This window comes from Colletotrichum aenigma, assembly GCF_013390185.1.
Source record: "Colletotrichum aenigma strain Cg56 chromosome Unknown KSG_Cg56_contig06, whole genome shotgun sequence".
NCBI classification, from domain to species: Eukaryota; Fungi; Ascomycota; class Sordariomycetes; order Glomerellales; family Glomerellaceae; genus Colletotrichum; species Colletotrichum aenigma.
The window spans coordinates 809197-822510 of NW_023500912.1; the positions used below are offsets into that span (position 1 = coordinate 809197).

Here is a 13314-nt window from a genome sequence, read left to right on the forward strand (position 1 = left end):
GGAGTCATGCTTGATACTTTTGGATTAAGGGGCTTAACTCTTAATGTCAAACGGCGGCGCCAGGAGACCGCATTGAGCCAAGATCCCGTGACGGCTCCACCTCCTCCGGCCCCCACGGGGGTGCGTCTCCGCCAGAGTCCGGAGAACCCGACGAAATGCCGGACACGATAGCTCTTCCCACATCAGTTGGCTATGTCGATGGACTGCTCCTTATTGTCTCAAGACGTCTAGAACGCTCCCTTCTCTGGTCCAAAATAGCCCCTTTCTGGGATTGGCAGAATCCCGACCTGACTGCCGTCTACTCCTGCACCACTCACCGTGTTCCCCCACCATTTCAGGGCTATAGGATTATAGCCGACGGCGAAGAACATGACGAGCGCCGAGACCGCCACGCCGGCAGTCAAAGCGGCTGACAGGACGTAGTTGTACTTTTCCCACCAAGCCAGCCTGTGCCGGGGTAGCCAGTACATGAAGATGAAACCCAGAATCATCCCGGGCGTCTTGTACGAAAGGTTGGACGGCGCCCAGTGCTGAATGCCTTGAATGACGAGAACGGGGTTGAGCCAGAGAAGTGAGGCGACGAAGGGGAACAGGGTCCGGTCGAGGAGGGCAAACGTCTTGGGGCTGAGCTTGACGCGCAGCTTCTCGCGGACGCCGGGCAGGTACTTGGGGCCGTATCCTTGGCCGACCAGGAAAACGATGGCGATGAGCGTGCCGATGAGGAAGCACCCTGCAAATTTGGTGTCAGCCAGGTCTCTGACGTTGGGTGTAGTGGGACTTACACTTGAGGATTGGGTAGAATGAGACGAACATGCGCTCTGAGCCCAAAAGACCCCACATCTAGTCGGTTGTCAGTATTCTTGTTCGTAGCGTAGGCATGTTTGTTGAACGAACCAGAGAGTTGGTGTAGAGCGGTGCACCGTCGTTTGCGCAGGTGAATCGGCTCGGCTGGTTGGGCGTGCAAAGCCCCTTGACATTCTCCAAAATGAAGTTTTGGGTCGCCACAGCGACAAAGCAGGTGATGATGATGGTCCCAATCTGACTTCTGAACACCGCGCGCGGTGCGATCTTCGTGTAGTGAGCCATCTTCTGGTCTTGCACGTAGTTATCACCATAACCCGCGAGCGCCCAAGAGCCCAAAGTCTGCGAGAAGAGGAAAGCGTTGGTGTTGCCGGGGAGCATGTAGCCGGTGATGACCTGGATCAACGCGCCGAGACCCAGGTTGGTTCCCGTCGTCGCCGAGAGGAACGAGAGAGGGACGGCGAAGACCAAGTTGATGGCGATCATGAGGAACGTGATCCAGATGGGTGTGTCGAGCGGGTAGATGCTGAGGAATATGCAGGAGACGACGATGGCGGCTACGAGAATCAGGAGGAACCACCAGTCGGGGACCTCCTTGTACTTGGCCATGAGTCTGCTGTGGACGTCCATCGCGCCATCGTAGTTGCCTTTCTTATAACGAAGACCCTTGTAGAAATCAACGTAGGCTGCAGAAATGGTCTTCCATTGGTTGCCTGCAACATATTAGCTCAGGTCCAGCGAGAATTGGCGCAGCTGATATAACCAACCCATGATGTAGAGGAAGTAAATCGGGTAGAAGCAGTAGTTGCCTCCAACTGTGATGAGATAGCCGGCTGAGTAAAACGGAGGGGAGTAGTCTTGGTAGAGAGTCTCATTCAGCTTGTTGTCGACGACCACGTTTTGGACCACATATGGGGTGCCGTCGTTGGCAAACGGCGAGGACGAGTTGATGGGAAGATATGCCGTGTTGTACATGTTGGTATAGTAAATTCCAAGAATGATGACTCCGCCGAGAATGGCGCCGCAGTATTCTAGTCTCAATGTCAGTCAATTACACCGTCTGGGGTGTTTTGAGGCAACATACGGGTGCAAGTCGCGAAGAATGGCATAGACAACGCTGCATACGAGGACGTGGCGATATTCCAATCGAACGTAGTGATGGGGTTAAACAGCCCCAATCCAAGGGAAGACCCAGTGATGATTGCGAGGGTAACATTCTGGGGCGAAATCCAGGTCATCCAGTTGAAGGTCGCCAAAGCGGTGAACAAGTACCCGGGAATCCAGTAGTAGAAGAACATGCAAATGGTACAGACGTAGAAGAACTTGTAACGAGAAATTGTCCATCCGTTGATGTTCTCCCTGGGCTCTGGCCGGGTAAGCGCCCGGTTCATAGCAATGGTCGGCAAAATGGTCGGCCACAGTGCCTTGACGGGATAGACGCTGAACCGGCGGAGGTATCCTGCGAAACCCATACCCATGAGCTGTACGAACAGCGTCAACATGATTTGGTAGCCGAAATTGACGAAATCAAGGCCGTAGTAGACTGGCGACTTTTGAACGAGGATCATTCCATAACTGTTGGTCGTGTAAATGGCGATGTTGTAAGTGATGGTCGCGAACATTTGCTCCTTGAAAGTCCACGGACCTGGGTTCAAGGAGTGGCGGACACCGAAAGCTGTGAAGCCCCAGTCAGGCAGGATGAACTCCAGAACTTTTGCGCATGGGAATAATAGAATCTGGATGACCTGTCCGCTCAAAGCTACACGTCCAAGAGATTAGCGAGAAGACAAAAAGGCAAAAGTAGCACTAGCATGACGCCTATAAATCCCAGGAGACTCACAAATGGCAGGGAACCTGGAGTTGAAAAATGTCGAGATGAAGGTGCCGATGACAGCCCATCCAATGCCCAGGAAATAGGCCCGGATGGTTTCGATCGGAACGTTTTGGTCGTCCAGAATCTCGGCAACGGCGCGGACGCCGGGGTAAGGAGACGAGTAGCGGATCATGACCGCGTCGATCCTTAGATCGCGGTCGTAAAACTCGCCATACGCTTTCGGTCCCTCGAGGAGTCTTTTCATCCGCTCTCGCATATCAGAGGGAAAGTTCCAGTCGTCCTTGAAGAACTCCACGCTCTCTTCGATGATCTCGATCGCCTCTTCCTCCGTCATGCCATTGATCTTTTCCAAGACGTACTCATGCTCGCCGTTTGGTGCCAATTCCTCCAGTTTCTCATGGGAGATCTGGTCCCCGATCCGCTCATTGCTCTCAACTTTGGCCGGGATCTTCTCGATATCGTCCGCGGCCGGGGACGGCTGGTCGGCGGTGATCTCCGCTTTTCCGGACATTTTGGCTTCAGAACTCCACGCGGTGGTGCCGTCCGTCCGGGCCCCGGTGAAAGTAATTGACGAGACAACTCAGAGAAAGAGATGAACACCGGACTGACAATTCTACATCGTTCGGAGCGCGGGGACAGCTCCGACAATATATGTCGGAAAACCCGTCTCCCGACTTAGAGTTGGTGGCGGATGCAGAGGCGGGGGAGTCGGGGTCTCGGCCCAGCTGTCGGGCGAGATAGGTCGTTCGACAAGGGGAAGCACCGCTATCTCCTCCATCTCCTCACCAAACCCCCAACAACGTTGCATTACTTCGGTTCAACGTTGCGCTATCAAGCTGTCGAACAGAAGTTCTGTGATCGTCCCATACACATATCCGTATCACCCCGCACGGCCAACAACACAACGGATGACCTGCCAGACCGGGCCTGCGGGGTGCATGGGGTTGAGAGGGATCCGCGCCCCTGTACGTGCGCTATCGAACGACGTCTAACCAACGGCAGTTGATCATTTGCCACGGCAAAAACAGTCCGACGAAACTGATTAAAGCGCCAACATGAAATAGAGGGGTCGGGAAGTGCACTGTCGGGTACTTGCGGAGAAAAAGTGAGTTCTGGGCATGCAGTCAAGCATTTGTGGGAGGCATTGCTTTTAGGCTGGCTAAAAGCGGTAGCGATACCACGGGCTTTTGTCCTGCCTGATTGCTTCCCACATGACGTGTTTATGAGCACCAATATTTCGTGTTGCAATGCAAGCTAGTCCGGTGAGTGGATGGAGAGTTCGATATCTGTTACGCGCTCTGCAACCAGCACAATATCGTGGCTCCGGATTTGATCGCACTGCAGGAAGACGGGGACGTTTTCGTTTCCTCTGGTCATTGGACAGCGAACATATGGCTTGAGTTTCATGGACCCATTGGCTAGTTGAGCGGGTAAGGCGCTTTCTGGCTTCAGGTGGAACTAGACCGAGCGTACTCCTGGTCCCGCTAGGTCAGCTGTGGCCGTCAGTAATTCCGACGTCTGGTCTGAACATGATTCGTGTGTGCTTTGATCCATCCGATCTATTATGGTCTGGATCGAATATGCATCAGTTGATTAGAGGGTTATCCTGCTGCATGTGCCCAAATCGCAGCATGCAATATCAGGGCTTCTATTGCGGAACTACACGCATCTACGGGAATGAACACGTGGTACAGCCGTTCCACTGGTATGGTATTGGATTGCATCTTCTTGCATGTCACCATCAAGATGGAATCTTGGGAGACTGACGAATTAGATCTGAGAAGTACAACTTTAGGCCGCAGATGGCTGCCTCCATGCACGTCCACATGTGGAGATGCGAGAAGAAACTCCAGCAAAACTTTGACGTAACCTTGAAGCCAGCACCTTGAGCATGTTAACCAGAATTACAACCTTCATTAGCATAAAGCACTGTGCTAGTCGTTCAACTAGGCCGTCCAATCTATGTCTCACCATTCGTGGCTGAGCTTGAGATTTGCAAACTTTCGGATGGAATTGGCACACGGGAAAACATGATTTTCAGCTTAGTAGTAATCGGTTTCCAAACTCCTCCTTGGACAGACTGGCGCAAAGTACCTGCGGCTAAAACCAAACGAAATCAATAGTGATCGAGGATGGCTGATAATTTCTGTGACTACCTAAGTGACTAGGTAAGTTGCCTCCCATCAAAGGCACTAGATGTACCCATTGCTGTGGCCTATAAATCCAGCGAGATAGAGGCTCCCGAAAAGCTGCTCATTCTAAGATTTACCGAGATTTACATCAAGATTCAACACTTGCCGAAAGGGCAAGACCGGTTGCCCGTCTTCCAGATAAACACTGATTCAAAAAGATTGGACCAAGAAACAACTACGATCTTGATACGTGATTCCTCTTATAGCCATTTTGAAAGAAAGTACCGGGATCTCTCGAGAGTCCTGTCGTCACGAGGTTCGCCTAATGGTTTAGTCTCAGAGGAGAACGTCTAACCGCCGCGATCTTGTAATCATGTTGTCATAGCAGGGAGTAATCATGAGAAGGTTCTCTAGTAGCCAAATTCTAACTTTGTGAACTAACACATCCATCAAAATGTCAATCTCGACTCCGTTTTCGAGCTTTTAATCTTCACAGATTCTTACTGCTGACGCTGCTGATTCCAAAGCAAATCGTTGTGGTCTAGTTCCGTTAGGCTGACTATATTTTCGTTTTCGAAACATTCTGCCATTTACGGAATTTGGGAAGCAGGATGGCTGAAATCCAGTCTTTGTCATTCCGATGCTAGCCATGTCCTATTCTTAGTTGGGATTGAGGCCACAACGACTTTTAGGCTCCCATCTTGTTGGAATTTCATTCTTGTATGTGGGTGGGTCGCCTACTACGCCCGTATCAAAATCTAGACTTTTGAGGTTCAAACGCCCCCAACCTTGAGTTGCAATTTTTCAGGTATGATTGGTTGTGGAAAAGTCCTCATTTTCGAGTTCGGGCGTAACAGCTTGGATTAAACTGGAGATTGCGCTTAATGAACCTCTTTTGGGCATCGATGCCGGGTGAAGAAAGGCGCGTGGATGGGGCACAGTCACTTGTGGGTTCTGGTGATAGGAGGCACAGCTAGGTAGTCACACATGTGCCCGCAGTTTCGGTGTCGCAAATGAGGTCAGGATGAGGCAACTGGATTTGATCGAGAGAGTGCTGGTGATCCGGAGCCGACTATTTATACTCCCGTCATTCCGTCTACATTTGGCGTGACACACTGCCTCTCTTCACTCATTTCTATCTCCTCAGCCTTCCCCAGGGTCAACTGCATCGTCCGTCAACATCGAATCTCCTTCAGTAAGAGCCTGATATAATGAGAGCGGAAATCTTCATCACATATTTCTGTTGCCTTGGGGCTGCTTGTCTGGCGTCCCGGGTATGGAAACTTTTCTGGTCGTACAAACGACCCAAGGTCTTGGATGAGAAACCAGTCTCCGAAGAGACCGACGAAGAATTGAGAGACAGAAACATCGAAAATATCAAAAGAATCGCTGGCCGTCACGAGATAGCCGCTGTGCTCTCCGATCTTGTCAAGAACGATGGAGCCGGGTCCTGGCCACCCCGAGCGAACCATGCTCTCGGAGCCTGGCCCGAAGCTCTGCGGCCGTACCGGAAGATTTACATGGACCTGGCTCCCCAAATCCCACAGGCCAACCCTTCTCTGGACGACAACGTCAATCTCGCCCGCATCGCCGAGTTTCGCTCCCGATTCCGAACACTCCTTCGGGAAGAAGTTGACCTGTCCCAAGTCGAAGGTCTTCTGAGCAGCACTGAGGCCGGCCAGTGGAACGCGATGCCTCAAGATGTATACAACGCCTTCTATTGCTGCATAGCTTCCTGCAGGCATGCGTATCGATGGGCTACTATTCCGGTTGTGAAAGTAGCTCAGATAGAGACGCAGGTCGACTTGCCTGAGGAGCTCGTGCTTCCGTGGAAGTACATGCAGCGACGTTTTGATTGCGCATCTGATGCTGGAAACAATACCAGTAATCTGATATTGAACTTCGACGTCGATGGCGAATACATGTTTCGAGCTAACACTGGTATGACGCCACACATCGTTGCGGCCGAAGAGGCGTTCGCACGTATTTTCCACGAAACCGAAGTCCGGGCCGTGTCCGTTTACTATGAGATGCTTGAAGCCACTGTCACTTGGACAAGAGGCGACATGGCAGAGTGTGCGCGTCATGTGGCGGCTGTTGGCACAAAGTTGAGGACAGTACTGAAAAGCTATTACGACCGTATGCATGAAACTCGCATCCCTCGGTCGGTGTGGCTTTCAAGAGTACAGAGCTTTTTTGCTTGGAGTGCCGGCAACAAAGAGCAGCCCGACGTTCGATTCAACGGCTTGAGCGGAAACCAAGTCTTGCTTTTCCAGGCGTTGGACGCCTTCCTTGGTCTCGAACCTTACCTATCAGAGGAAGACCTGGAGCGTAGTGTGCCTGTAAGGCAGCGCGCACTAGGCAAAGCCTTCCGGAAGCATTCTTTTAGAGACCAGCTTTCTCCCGAAAACAAGCTCCATGTGCGGATTGCGGAAGAGATGGAGGACGTTGTAAAGCGCCTTAGAGTAAGTTTGCCACCGAGTGTCTCATCGGAAAGACGATTGATATTGACATCAAATAGGTGTTTCGCGCCGCCCATAGGACTCGTTCCTTACCATACCTAGCATATCCCGCTCCCGAGAGACTACCCATGACGGCGGCAAAGTCTCTGCTCAAATCTGATTTGAAGTCAAGTTTGGAGTACCTCGATGCTTTCATGCTTGGCCGACTTAAGCAGACAGTATGAGGGGTTCTCTCAGGTATGCGACTGGAAATCTTGACCGAAATACCCTCGGGTACCACTACATATAGACTATTAGAAATAGTTGGCAACAATGTCCTCATTATTAAGATTATCCAAGTACGATATCAATACTTGAGACCTGGAGAGAATCCCACTTGTCTTTGTGCACCCGACCAAGGCCCTCTCGATAAGCAATCCCATTCCTCCAGCTGATCCACATGATATTGTAAAATTCATACTTCTCGCCAGCCTTTGGTCGTTCTTCCAAAACATACTCTGGAATTTCTCTTGCAACATAAGTCTCAAGGCCATTTGCGATGAAACCCCGAGATATAGCAATCAGCTGCAGCTCAACAGGACTTTTCGCCGGGTCCAAACCTTGTCTTTCGAAGTGATCCCGGCTGTGCAGTCGTATCACCCCGGCCCATTCGTTCTGAGAAGTGCGCATCGACACATGAGCAGTTGATGGATTAACTGGCCCCATGCTAGTTATCTCTTCATGCATCCATACTGCGCCTGAAGCTGAAAGATGTGCCGTTTGCACGGAGCCAGAGAGGTATGTCGCCTCAGAGAAGCTGGAAACCTTTTGCTGGTGCGGGTAGTCTGGATCCGAGAGAGGTATAGGGTACCAAAACCGTGCTGCGCAAGACTCGTGCTTGTACAAATACTCGCTGAAACCGTCGGGAAATTCCTCTATGGTCAAGCTCTCGCCTTTTTGCCGCCTTCTTCGTGTCCACCCTGAAGGGAGGGGACACTTTGGGTCTTTGTGGCGATCTCTCCATAGCGCCCACTCAACTTCCACCGGTCTCTTGCCAGTCCTGCCAGTGACATCAGAGCTGGTGAACCATTTGGTTATTGGGATAATTTGTTGCCGTGAAGAGGCGATCCAGCCGCTGCATGCGGCCACGAAGTCATTCCCTGTTGCCCAACCCGCAAAATCGAGACGGCCTTGCCATCCTACCCAGGACCAGGTAGGTAGGCTCCCGCTGTTGATGCCGCCACGTGTTGTGCCTGTGTCAACTGGTACGCGACGTACAAGATCATCTCCAGGCTGCCAAAGTAAAGTTGCATCGAAAAACATCTCTGGGAGCCCGCAAAGAAACCCTCCCTTGAATGCCCTTGAGTAACATGGAAGCATTCCCGCTATTGCAGCGAGACAGTCTTGCGGGTAGCTGAGTTGTCTTTGGTTGAAATCTTCCACTAGGCGTGAAAAGACGGTGAGCGATGGGTACCCAACATCCAACAAGAAGTCGCGATTGCGGTCGGGAAGGTCCGGATGGCTGTGGTCTTCGTACTGGGTAGATTGACAGCACTGAAACCATACGCTACTATTCTCGAAGCATATGCGTCTTCGTGCGAACAGATACTCTTGAAACGTCCATCCACGATCGAAGTAGTCAGCCTTTTTGGATGAAGATTCTCCCCTTCCACGCAGACCCATCTTGGTACGAATAAGAAGCGACCTCTCCCCAAATGGAATAGTCTCCTGCTCAAGGTGCCTGGGTTGCGCCGCAGGCGCCTCTTCCAACCCCGGAATCCCACTTTTGGCATTCTCTCCGTCAATTGGGACGATGACAGCTTGAGCATGGGCGAAGATGGATGCCATTCGGCCTAGATGACCGTTGAGGAATTCTTCATCGTCCTGCACAATGCAGAGGCTGTCCACCCAAAGATAACGCTCGCCAAGCAGTCTAGTCAGATACATAGCATGGCGGATTGTTTTTGGAAGAACAGTGTTGTTCAAGGCCCCTAGCTTTTGTAGTTGAGACAGGTTTGCTGTGACCGTTTTTGGCATATCAACTTTGCCCCAGACGTAACTGAGCGCCATGTAAGAAGCATTTTCAGGGGCTGGAGTCAAACAATTTTCCGTGACGTCGATCAGAATTCTCAGCTCAGGTTTGGGAAGGTACCCAAGATACTCGGGTTTACTGCACCTGTCTCCGTGGCCAGACGTGCATGTGTCGTACCACCGAATAAGAGTCTTGTGGTCGATCCAGGATGGATCAAGTTGGATCCCATATCCAACAAATTGCTTTCCGTCGGGGCTTTCCAATACATCTAACGAAGGCGATGATTGATCATAAATATCTTTCAGCGAAAAACTGACTGAATAATCGAAGTAGTTTCTGAAAAGGTGCAGTGGTTCTGTGACTCCCTCTTGCAAGTCTAACCAGCTCGTTATCTTCTCCAATAGTGGTCGATGGCGAGTGCATGTTGAAGACACAACTTGATTGAAAGGCTCGAGGTCAAGAGATACGTGGCCAGTTGGCTTTCTTTTCATCGTGGAAATGAATCTTTTGCAAAAGTCGCAATGTGTTGCTCCCTGCATTTCGGCACATCCTTCGCTTCTGGCTGCCAAATGTGATTGGAGAAAGGCTTTGATAGGCTGCAGGCACAAGGACATCGCGTTGGTGACAGCGCCCAATGGGAGGAATTAAAACCAGCAGGAATCTTGATCGATAGATGGTTGCCTTCGTGCAGGCAATCACTCATCATAGTGGTGTTGAACGAGTGGGGTCTATCCGTAGACAAAGGAGAAATCGACGACTTCTGAGGCAGCAGGTTTAGCGCCCAGCCAGGATGAGTCAGCGCTGGTAGACATGATATGTTGGGTCAGACGGCTTCTAAGCGAGGATTGACGTACATGGATCTTATCACTGAGTCTGGAGGCACGGGGTGTCAGTCCATTCACTGTCACCATGGCCCCCTTACGGAAAGCTGATACGTGCTTCTGGCTCGTATGAGTAACTAGTCAACTGGAAGGTGCATATAGGCGATCAAGGGTCCCGTCAATATTTTCAAACCACTTCGTGCTTATCGCCCACTACCTGCGTTAGCAACTGTGATGATGGTGTAAGACCTGGGCCTGGAGGTGTTTGAGCTGCCGCTTGTAGCCGGCTTACAAAAGGCCACGTACAATCAAGTTACTGGCAGGGGTCCGGCTGACGATGCGATAACACCACGCTCTCCCCTCTTGTTTCTCGGACTCATATGATCTGTGTTTACAAGACAACACGTATTTTTACTCATGACGAGATTATGTGCGAGTGTCCTTGGAAAAGAAAATAAGGCATCGTATAAAAAGACCAGATGGCCTATTTTGAAAAATTGACCATCCAACTCCAAGGTCTGTGCCAAACATCAGTGTCTTTGTTATTACTTCATTTTTGAGGGCCGGCTTTGTTGAGATATCCCTAGTCGATATCTCACCCACAAGAAGATGACTTTCACGATATCTGCCGTCGACTATGATGACGCTCAAGGGGTTTCCAAGAACAACATGACGGCATTTTACCATACCGACGCCCACTGGCGAGCTCTTTGGAAGTCGACCACACTAGAAGAAATCATTAGAGGTGCCGCTGCTCGAATGCCGCATGGTCTTGCATCAGGCCGCGAAGGAAAGCGTCATTTGAAAGCCACTGATGACGACACTGGTGAAATTATTGGGTATGCTCGGTGGATTCTGCCTGATGCCAGGAGCACATTGAAATGGCCAGAGGCACTTGTCCGAGAACCAACCGACGATGAATCAGAAAGTTTCAAGGCCAAGTTCCAAGCCAACACCGAGGAGGGTATGATTCCAGGGTTGGATCGGCGTCTGCAAGAGGCTCTTGGTCTCCCCCTCGAGAATGCAGAGATTGAACTCATGAAATCCCAAGAAGGACCATTTCTGGGTATGTTGGCCCCATTCGGTTCAGTTACCTCAATACTTGCACCATAGCACTCGGAAGTGAGTCAAGACTAACTTTGAAAGTCCTCGACTATCTGACAGTGCATCCGCAATACAGACGGAAAGGGATTGCGTCCGCCCTTGTCAAAAAGGGTCTAGAGCAAGCAGATGCTGTTGGAATGAAGGTTTGGGTTATGGCTACCATGGCCGCGCAGCCGATGTATCAGAAGTTAGGTTTCCAGCTTCTCAAAACGGTGGAAACGAATGTCACTGAGTTTGGGATCGAAGAACAGCATCGCAAGTCTTTCTTGATGAGACGGCAACAGCGAGCCGTGCGTTGAAGGGTTGCTATTTTATTTTCTCGGTAACGATTTGATGGTTATAAGGCACATGATGAGTAATGAGAGAGTGGTACAAGTATGTCTTGCGCAGTTGGGTTCCTCCAGTAATAGCAGTCGACCACCAGTCGGTGGTTTCAATCGTTTTGACCAAATAATACGAACCTCTGATCAGGTTCATGCTTTACTCTGGTGACCATAATGATTCTTCTTCGAAATAATTCAGTAAGTGTATCGGAAATCGGAGGCATCAGTTTCCTGGATGAAAATAGGAGCAAGTCAGAATCAAATTGCCTGTCAATATGAGGTGAATTTATGGTACTTGCCTCTGAGGCTTCAAGCTCAACCTCACCACGCTCAGCCCTAGCGTTCCAGTAGTAAAAGTAAGCGCTGAGGCCGAGAATAATGATGATATTCAAGACGGCACATCCCATGCAGGTGCTTAAGCCTGGGAGATACCTGGGCTTATCTTGACTCCTGTAATTTGATCAGAGTCTGTGGTTGCGTCGAGTTTGAAACGGGTGCTGAAATGACGGGCTTCTGAAATGAATACTCACCGGAAAATGAGAGAACCGGCAATGCCGCCAACACCACCGAACGCAACGACCAGGCCGCTAGAGAATGCCCGCTTCCATTGTCCTCGGATGTTATTTGCTTGATAGGCCATGACGACAGGAATAGAAGAAAAAGAGCCGGCAGTAAGAAAAAAGACACCGGTGTAGCGTACAGCCACGTCGTTATGGAATCCGACCAGAGCGGTTCCAACAATGGCGACAACCATGTCTCCTATGATAATGGGACCACGTACCATGAAGCGATCTCCTAGCCACCCGGAGATCCACATGAGAATCGCACCGAGAACGTACGGTGGGGCGATCATGATCTGGGCTTTGCCAGTGCTGAAGCCCATGTTCTCCTTCAAGATAATGGGGAGAAAGAATGACAAAGCTGAAGAAATGTGGTGTTAGTTCAAGCCATGGATACTCGAAAACTCAACAACGCACCAAAGTTGACAAGGGCCTGATTGAAGTAAATCAATGCAAATGCCCAGACCTTGACATCAGCCCCGCCTCGCAGAAATCCTTTCACACCAAGAGCGGGGAGCTTTGCATCCCCGCGATCTTCTTGAACACGAGACACAACCCATGCAATCTCTTGCTGAGACAGAAACCCCCAGGTTCGCTTTTTGGAGTCGGGGAAACCGACCAACACGAAATAGCAAAGGACTCCGAGACAACAGGTGATGATGCCTTCCATGAGGAAAATCCATGACCAACCCCTGAGTCCCGCCTGTCCTTCCAATTTGGTGAACTGTTCTACCCAGTTAGTTTTAGGCACCCACTTTGATATAGAATGAGAACACCATACCCCAAATGCCAGGATTCCAGAGAACGCTGTGGCGAGACACACCACAATGTAAAAGGCTGAGTAGCGCTTGCCGACCTCGTCTATGGCAGATCAATATCTCAAGCTATTTATGTTCAGGTAATGTAGACTCACAGCGAGTGTACCAGGTACTGAGAAGGTAAACACAAGTGGGGAAGAAACCGGAGTCAAGAGCCCCAAGAATGACTCTCAGAGCAACCATCTGGCCCCAATGTTTGAGGAAGGCCATGCCGATGACAACAAACCCGCAAATCATTGTGACGCCTATGAAATATGCTCTTGGGCCAATGATCCGAGCGAGTATGATTGAAATTGGCTGGAAGGTAGTATATGTCGTGAAGAAGACAAGACTAATAAACGACTTTATTGAAATTAACGTTAGAGTTGACATCCCCGATACTTTTGTTCAAGTCGGAAACGAATTCCAAGGAGTCCAAAACCTGCCCATTCAGGTGACTTACATAACG

At 50.5% G+C, this 13314-nt stretch overlaps 4 protein-coding genes across 4 annotated transcripts; 2 read left to right on the plus strand and 2 right to left on the minus strand.

Moving 5' to 3' along the window:
- Positions 1–33: 33 nt before the first annotated feature.
- On the minus strand, positions 34–3146 carry OPT2-2 (Oligopeptide transporter 2; the record flags this gene model as incomplete). Its single annotated transcript, XM_037324495.1, has 7 exons — positions 34–39; positions 318–730; positions 783–840; positions 895–1514; positions 1569–1832; positions 1886–2560; positions 2642–3146. 7 exons carry the CDS (start codon positions 3144–3146, stop codon positions 34–36), a joined length of 2541 nt encoding a protein of 846 aa, XP_037176587.1.
- Positions 3147–5978: 2832 nt separating this feature from the next.
- Positions 5979–7453, plus strand: CGCA056_v009249 (uncharacterized protein; the record flags this gene model as incomplete). The annotated part of the gene is made up of 2 exons (XM_037324496.1): positions 5979–7232; positions 7289–7453. The coding sequence occupies 2 exons, from the start codon at positions 5979–5981 to the stop codon at positions 7451–7453; spliced, it is 1419 nt and encodes a 472-aa protein (XP_037176588.1).
- Positions 7454–10670: 3217 nt separating this feature from the next.
- On the plus strand, positions 10671–11464 carry CGCA056_v009250 (uncharacterized protein; the record flags this gene model as incomplete). Its single annotated transcript, XM_037324497.1, has 2 exons — positions 10671–11127; positions 11208–11464. 2 exons carry the CDS (start codon positions 10671–10673, stop codon positions 11462–11464), a joined length of 714 nt encoding a protein of 237 aa, XP_037177125.1.
- Positions 11465–11711: 247 nt separating this feature from the next.
- Positions 11712–13103, minus strand: TNA1-0 (High-affinity nicotinic acid transporter; the record flags this gene model as incomplete). The annotated part of the gene is made up of 6 exons (XM_037324498.1): positions 11712–11719; positions 11784–11938; positions 12019–12409; positions 12466–12772; positions 12830–12909; positions 12962–13103. 6 exons carry the CDS (start codon positions 13101–13103, stop codon positions 11712–11714), a joined length of 1083 nt encoding a protein of 360 aa, XP_037177124.1.
- Between the last annotated feature and the right edge of the window lie 211 nt (positions 13104–13314).